The 7,906-nt window shown below is 48.8% G+C and overlaps 1 protein-coding gene across 2 annotated transcripts; it reads right to left on the reverse strand.

The window, feature by feature from the left end:
- Window positions 1–5,709: 5,709 nt before the first annotated feature.
- Window positions 5,710–7,862, reverse strand: Tomm6 (translocase of outer mitochondrial membrane 6). 2 transcript variants are annotated; one of them, XM_021218265.2, is made up of 3 exons: window positions 7,298–7,862; window positions 6,257–6,357; window positions 5,710–6,130 (listed from the first exon to the last, which is right to left on the reverse strand). In XM_021218265.2, the coding sequence occupies exons 1-2, from the start codon at window positions 7,423–7,425 to the stop codon at window positions 6,261–6,263; spliced, it is 225 nt and encodes a 74-aa protein (XP_021073924.1). In that variant the 5' UTR covers window positions 7,426–7,862; the 3' UTR covers window positions 5,710–6,130; window positions 6,257–6,260. The 2 variants fall into 2 exon arrangements, with proteins under 2 accessions (XP_021073924.1, XP_021073923.1); XM_021218264.2 differs by having other exon boundaries at window positions 5,710–6,078; window positions 7,298–7,860.
- Between the last annotated feature and the right edge of the window lie 44 nt (window positions 7,863–7,906).

Here is a 7,906-nt window from a genome sequence, read left to right on the forward strand (position 1 = left end):
TAGGGGAGACAATGCCCTGTGATTCCTGCTCTGTCAAAAACTTGGTAGTCACTTTCTTGTGAAACCATGCAAATCCCCTCCTTTCATAAAAACAATATAAAGGAGTAGCTTCTATGAAGATTCTTTTGTCAGTTGCTTCTGGATAACAGGGATCTGGGTAGAGGAGACAGGGTAAGGCATCAGCCAACCAGGAGAGCAAGCATGTCTGTCTCTGTCGTGGGTTCCCTTCCCAAAGTACTGCACAGAGTACATGAGGCCCTGGCTGACAGCTGGTGGGAAAGACTGGTTCCAACTCAGGAGGTGAAGTCACAGGAGTTACTCACACTAAGAAGGTAATATACCATCAAGGGGCATAGCTTACAGACTTTCTCTTTTAGGAGAGAGCAGTTTAAGGATGAGGGGCATGGAGCAGACTTCCTCCATGCCAATGGAAAGGCTGTCTGTCACAGCTCGGCTTCTCCTGAACAGCAAGGCCAAGGCTTAAGCCACCCCTTCCTTCAGAAGAGGCAGTCAGAAGGACACAGACCTGTGTGTGCATGGTCTGTGCATGTTAAGCCGTGGACACTGACTTCCCCAGTCCTGTAGCAAGGCCTGGGCTCAAAGTCATGGTTTGGTTTGGATTGGTTTTCAGATCAGTTGTCAGAAGCCTTCTCAGAATGCAGTGAAGGTGAGCTGAGCTTGTCTGAATGTCTGCTGTCCCTAAGGCTGCCCCTAAGGTCCCTCCCGCCTTGTGTGGCATGAAGCTTCTCTCCTGCCCCTAGAGTGTCCACAGACTTTGGGAGCTTTTACTGCCCTGGTGTGTGAGCAGTGCTTAGGGACTGACTGGATCATTGCTTGTGGCCCTGGCCTGCTGTATCCCAGTGTGGCTTATTCACCGCTGCTGCTTTGTCCATGAGGAGCAGATCAAGACCCTGTCTCTTAACTCTAGTATTAGTGAAAACACAGCTCTAAAACTGACTCCCTCTCTGTGGGGTTCAGGCTCAGAGCCTTCCTCCCCACCAGGCACAGTAAGCTGCTTTCTCTTTGCAGTGGCTACTGCAATGCCCCACAGACTCCCCATGAATGCTCTCTTTTGGTTAAGTAGCTTGTGTTAATGTTTGAGCTCAGGCAGAGCAGTTGTCACTCGATGGGAGTTGTAGGGGTGGAGAACAGGGGCGGGGAGGCTGAAGGAGGCACCGCCACACTTGCAGGCACATCTGTGGTATTTACTGCTGTTCTCCTTTGAGGTGAACTCTCCTGTAGGCCTGCCAGACATCAGACATGGAAGAAATCAGACAGAGTGGCTCATCCTGATAGGGACGACATGCTGGATTCAAACTGGCTTTTTACAACACTGTGAGGTTTCTGTAATATTTAGCTTTTCTTTGGAAGCGATAACGTAAGGCATTTTGTGCTGTTTGGTTTAACTGTCTGCTGCAGGCTTTTTTGTGAGCTCCTTCTCTCCTGGCACTGTTTTAAGGCGTCCCAGTTGCCCACACTGCCTGAGGTTCTGAGGTAAAGCTGTCCCCTTCAGGGTACATTACTAACATGGCATGAGCATGACCATGAGCATGACGGTGATGATTTGTTACCACTGTAGGAAAGCCCATTAAAAAAAGAAAAAAAAAGCCATGTGTGCTAGTACACTCCTGTAAGGCCAGCACTTGTTACGCTGAGGCAGGAGGATCATGAGTTTGAAGCTACATTGTGAGGCCCTGTTTGAAAAACAAAATCAGCAAACTAGTGAAAAGGGAAGTAAGACTAGATTGCACCTCACCTGGAACCCTGTGTTGTTTATTCCAGAAAGAGAGCTTGCAGGCAGAGAATACAGATCTGCCCATCTAGAGGGGAAACACATTAATCAATATAAACACCTACAGGAACATTAAAGGATTCTTACTCAGTTTTTAAAAAGAGTTTTATAGCAGCTATCAGCAGGACTGGTAAGCAGATTAGGGAACTTTATAAAACAAATGCTTACCTGACCTGAACACCTACAGATGAGGTTAGTAAAAATCACCTAGTCAGAAGTGAAACCAACTGTCTCCACTGAGCCACTGCATGAAGGTGCCACTGCAACCACAGACGACACCTCAGCTCCAGAAGCACTGTGCAGGGTCAGGGCTGCTGTGGTGCCTGCACAGCCAAAGCAGTGTCAGCCGCATCACAGTGAAACACCCTAAAAACAGGACAGACAGACCCTGACTAGCTGACTCCAGGGCACCCCCAGTGCTGCTCTCCCGGCTGCAGTCTCCTTCGGAACCCTCTGATTGGCTGGTGTGTTTACCTACCGTTGTAACCAGCCAAGATGAACACACCCCAGCCCTCAAAATGACTTCTTACCTCAGTCTAGCCTGGCCCTCATGCTGTGGTTGCCTCTAAGAGCAGCACCCATTACTAGTGCAAAACCAGCAGGGATACCCTTGGCACCAGGAACTGTAGCTCTCATCCCATGACAGGCAGAGCTCTTGCCAGCTTTAACCCAGCCCCTCTGGCTGACATGGGAGGGCACTGCCACATAGTGAAGAACTTTTAGATGTCTCTTAAAACATCAAGAATAAGACTGGAAACTGTAGAAGAGTTAATGTGTCCTATGGACTCAATAGCAGAGTTTATTTTTGTTCAGTGGCAAGGCCTCTCAAGTCCATGATTGTATGAGGTCCCTGCTCTGTCTATGCCTTCAGCACCATCCACATTCAGGGGAAGAACCAATGAGGTGGACTGGCCGGCAGTGCCCGAGTAAGCCGAGAGGTCCATGGTGAAGAATGAAAACTTGGGGGCACGGGGTAGGGGAGTATCTGAAATTTGTTTTACTGATAAAGCTTTGTGAACTAATTTTCTACAATTCATAAAATTTGGTGCCTTGTACTTGATTGTGGTTTGCATGAGAGTTAAGGGGAGGGCTCCTTTTTGTTATGTCAAGTGGCAGAAGGTTCTGTAGTGTTTAAAGGATACATGCTATCAGATTTTTTAGAGCATTCCTTTCTTTGTCTTATTACAAATATGAATTGTTCTTACCAGCAAGTTCTAGAGTTTTAATGTCCAAACTGTATTTGTAATCAATCATTCATCAACTGTCTGACTACTACCACTGTCGTTCATTGCCTCTTGTTCATGCCTAACATTAATGCTGGCCTTTTCTGGAGGGTGACCCTTTCTTGAATGTCTATCACATCCTATGTTGCAGCTTATGTGAGCAAGGGTTTCTGGTTAGTTGGGAGAGCACAAATGATCAGAAAAGGCTTTCTTTAAATCACGATGAAGCTAGGTGACCAATGGCAGTAGAGTCTGCATTACCTCTGGGGTCCTTCTGCACGAACCATCAGGAAGCAGTGTCACAACAATGCCCACATGTGAACCTTCAGACTGCAAGACTGTGTAATATTCAGTGAATCATGGGAGAAATGACCCGTCTCCACCATCCTCAACACTTCCCGGACAGATGACAACCTGGACAGTGCTGAGTGGCTGAGGAAGGTAGCAAGACTCAAGTGTGTTCCGTCAGGGCTGGTCCCAGCCAGTTCTTTCACTCCAAGCTTGAAGTTTCTATTGAACTTGTGAGACATCAGCAAGTGTTCATGAACTTACCATTCAAATCATACTCGGTAACTGGGTCCCTCAGCTTCGTTTCTAGACTAATTAGGTGAAGAGTTTTATCTCTGGGGTGAAATTTTCTAAGGTCACTTGATTTTTTGTCATCTAAGTGTGGGTCTCACAGGTGGCTCTTTTTGTCAATACTAAAGCTGAAAAGCACCTTCTCAGAACTGTGAGCTTCGTCTCTCTTCTACATTCCTCTCTGCTCTCCGTCCAGGTCTGTCACTGTAACTATGACATACCTGTCAACCCATGCTCCACTCTAACGACACCAAGGCTCAGAGCAGCTATGAATCGAGGGGGGTCGCTTTGTGAGACCTGCCCATGCTTAAGTTGGCATCTTTCACTTAAAATACAACCTGCAAGCCGGGCATTTAATCCCAGCACTCGGGAGGCAGAGGCAGGCAGATTTCTGAGTTCGAGGCCAGTCTGGTCTACAAAGTGAGTTCCAGGACAGCTAAGGCTATACAGAGAAACCCTGAACCCTGTCTCAAAAAAACAAAAAAAAACAGCCTGCAGCTGGGGAAATGGTTCACTGCTAGAGCACTTAGCACTTAAGGTCCTGGGTCTCACCCAGCTCCACTAAGCCAGCTTAAATGATACTGCCCAACCAGCATTATGGCTTCAGAAAACAACAATAAAGTTACTTGGAATTAAACCTTAGATTCTGAATGAAACTTCAATTAAGCTCTGAAAGCTGTCATGTCTTAAGTTTTTGTCTCGTCTGGCTTCTAACTTATCTTGTCATTAACTGCTCAATTATGGGATCATAACACACTTTAAGGTTTTATCCTCCAGAAATCAGGTTGCTCTTTCCTAGTGTAGCCAAAGTCATGTGGGTTCTCAGTCTAACACACTGCTTACAAGGCTGCTTCCTGGTCACTTTTTGGAGCTCTGCAAGTAATGGCTTCAAACCAAAGCCTTGTCCTTCAGTTCATACTCATGACCCTGACTCCCCAGCCCCATTGTCTCAGTATCTCAGGCAGTCTCAGTGTGTAGCCCTGGCTAACCTGGAACTATGTAGGACAGGCTGGCCTTAGAGCTACATATGCCTCTGGGATTAAGTGTGTGCCACCAGGCCTCCAGCCTGTCTCTTCAGAGTATCTGTAATCCCAGGGTAAATTCTAGGCCTGAGTTCCCTCATCGGGTGTCTCCCCTAGCCATCCCCACATGGGTCCTAACTGCTAAACAGTCACAAGAGAATGGCACCCCCGTCCTATGCATGGCTAGGCATGTAGCTCAGCAGAGTGCTTGCCTAGCAAGCATGAAGCAGAGTTTGATACTAGCACCACATAAACTCAGGCATAGTAAAGCCCTGAATCCTACCCTGTACCTGTAATCCTAAAAGCATGGAAGCAGCATAAGCACTTCATGACCATCTTCAACTATGTAACTAAGTTTGAGGCCAGCCTGGGCCACACCCCCCCCAAAAAAAAACCTCTTAATTATGCTGCCCCCAACCCCACTTATTTTGTGGAGGTCAAATTGAAGCCTTTTCTGCAATGAGCTCTACTGGTGGCCCTCAGAGAACTGACTGGGTGAGCTATGTGCCAACAGGTCCAGAAGAGCTGCTCTGCCCACTTCCTTCAGTGAACCACCATAAGTAACAACTGTAATAGTCATGCTCTGTGACCCACGACCAGTTCCAAAGGGGCTGGCGCATAGAATAAATAAATATATAAAAGTTTAAAATACCAGTAAGTTGACTAAATGAAGTTCTGGAGACCCTGTCTCTACCACCACCTCCTTCCCTGGTCTTTCTGCACTGGTCCTTGCATGCCCAGAAGAACACCAGACAGCAGCACCAGCATGAATCTCAGGGGTAGGAAGCACCTTTGTTTGTGAAGGAAACTGCTTCCTTGTGCTCACTGACACGTTTGCCTCCACCCACACATCACTGTCCACTCCTGCCACCCGATCTCACTCTGTTCCAACAACAATGTCTCCCTGGTACCTGGAAAACCCACCTGGCAAACTCAAATGACCACCACCACCACCACCACCTTGCTCCAGGACTCAGCAGTAGGAACTGCTCAAGAATCAGCTTTGCGGCATGCCTGCATCCCTGGGGACTGGGTAGTCCCATTTCATCTCCACTGCAGACCATGTTTGGGGCTCATTCCTGTCTCTTGAGTGTGAAATACGAGTCATGTTTATTTGGTTTTTGTAAACTGACTTTTTACACCTTGTTTTTGTAATAAGTTTCTTATTAAAAGAATAAAATACCTGTCTTTATGTGCAGGCTTTATTTGAAATCTTTCAAGAACCATTACTACTCTTCAGGACAAGGGCAAGGATCATCTTCTGCAGAAAGTCGGGAACTGCACATAGAACCATGCAGAGGCAACATTTCAGCCGACACTGGGGGCTGGCCGGGGGACAGTGGGCGTGGGGGGGCGTCGGGCAAGGAGAGGGAGTCAACTTCAGCTGCCACTCAGGTAGGATCTTGTGGTCACAGACAGTAGGCTGTCTTTGAAAAGTCTGAATACACAGGAGTTCCATTCTCTGCAAGCAGATAACAGCATCAGAAACGGGAAACACGGAGAACTGCTCTCACCTAGAAACGCAAGAGCAAGGCTTTACCCCAAGAATCTTCCCTACTTCCTGTGACTAGCTGACAGAACATACTGCTGTCTTCATCTTTTAGGAGTCCTGAAATAGGCAGGGGAATGTGAAGTCTTACCTGGCTACACCCCTGGCTGAGGGGCCATCAAATCAATGTCACTCAAGTTTCTGGCCAGCCAAACTCCCGCAGCAAAGAGTCCCAAATTGAGGATCAAGTTCCTGGGTAAAGAATACATTTCATTAACCCTACAGTCCGAGAGTCTCGTGCAGCTAATGACATACTATGCCAAGTTTCCTCTCAGCACCACCTTCTGGAGGTGCTGACTGACACTTGATACTGTGGTATGTCCCCCTAATATGCACATGGGAATTTAAGTTCACATCTACTTCTAACACAAGCCAAGGCCAACTTAGTGCTCTGCTAGGGCTAAAATTTGCTTACGCGTTGCCACCCCTTCCCTGCCTTCTAGGTTAGGGTGACTTCTTTAAAAACATTGCAGCGGGCGTGGTGGCACACGCCTTTAATCCCAGCACTTGGGAGGCAGAGGCAGGCGGATTTTTGAGTTCGAGGCCAACCTGGTCTACAAAGTGAGTTCCAGGTCAGCCAAGGCTACACAGAGAAACCCTGTCTCGGGCTGGTGAGATGGCTCAGTGGGTAAGAGCACCCGACTGCTCTTCCAAAGGTCCTGAGTTCAAATCCCAGCAACCACATGGTGGCTCATAACCATCTGTAACAGGATCTGACACCCTCTACTGGAGTGTCTGAAGATAGCTACAGTGTAATTACATACAATAATAAATAAAGCTTAAAAAAAAAGAAAGAAACCCTGTCTCGAAAAACCATAAAAAAAAATAATTACATTAATTTGTGTATTGTGTGCACGTGACAGCGCACGTGTGGAGGTCAGTACAACCCGCAGGAGTGGGTCTCTCCTTGCACCCTGCGGGTCCCAAGGATCCCAAGTCCTCAGGCTTGGCGGCTGAACTATCACTGTAGCCCGGGGCGACATACCTTGAAAGCCACGTGTCAGGGTCTTTTGCCACCACGAGACCACTAGGTTCTCAATGCCATAAAACCTCTGGGGATGCATGCCAGACTCACCAGGTAAGGAAATCAAAGTTTAAGTTTATGAGGACCAGAGGGGCCGGGCTCAGTTACCTCCGGAAGTCGTTCCGATCGGTGGCGAAGCGGTAGACGCCGCGGAGCCAGTCTCCCACGTTGTCTGGAACCTCGGAGGCCTCGCTGGCCGAGCCGGCGGCGCTCACCGTCACTCCGCTGGAAGCCATACCAGCACCGAGCACGTCCGTACCAACCGAGCGTCGCACCGGGTCGTCGCAGGCCGATCGCGCAACTTCCGATCCCCGCACTTCCGCCGATCGGGGAAAGAAATGAGCGGGACAGCCTGCCCCCACCGCCTCCAGGAGCTTCGAGAGCTAGGACGCCTGATCGGAGGCGGAGCCCCAGCTCGCGGCCCCGCCTCCCAAGGCTGGGGGTTGGTTCCCCATGTTGCTCTACAACTCAACCGAGTTTAAGCAAGGTGATGACGGTGAGGCTAGCCCAGCCTCTGCAGATAGGGGTAGCTCACCCTGGAGGCGCTGGGCAGTGGGATGCTCCCAAGAAAGTGTCCTTCAGGTCAGAGAGCGTGCAGTACAAATGGGATTGTTCCGCGTGCCTGGCTGCCTTCAGTGTCCGGTTTTTACACTGCACAGTCTTGTTATCTCGCTACACAGGTTCCCCCCACCCCACCCCACCCCAATCCCACTACCC

The sequence above is a fragment of the Mus pahari genome, chromosome 18 (assembly GCF_900095145.1).
Source record: "Mus pahari chromosome 18, PAHARI_EIJ_v1.1, whole genome shotgun sequence".
NCBI classification, from domain to species: Eukaryota; Metazoa; Chordata; class Mammalia; order Rodentia; family Muridae; genus Mus; species Mus pahari.

Bases quoted from the DNA above. Each gene is read 5' to 3' on its own strand.
- Tomm6 (XM_021218265.2), bottom strand. From the start codon at position 7,425: ATGGCTTCCAGCGGAGTGACGGTGAGCGCCGCCGGCTCGGCCAGCGAG. The intron at 6,358-7,297 runs GTAACTGAGCCC...TTCTTTACCCAG, and splicing joins GATCGGAACGACTTCCGGAG to GAACTTGATCCTCAATTTGG.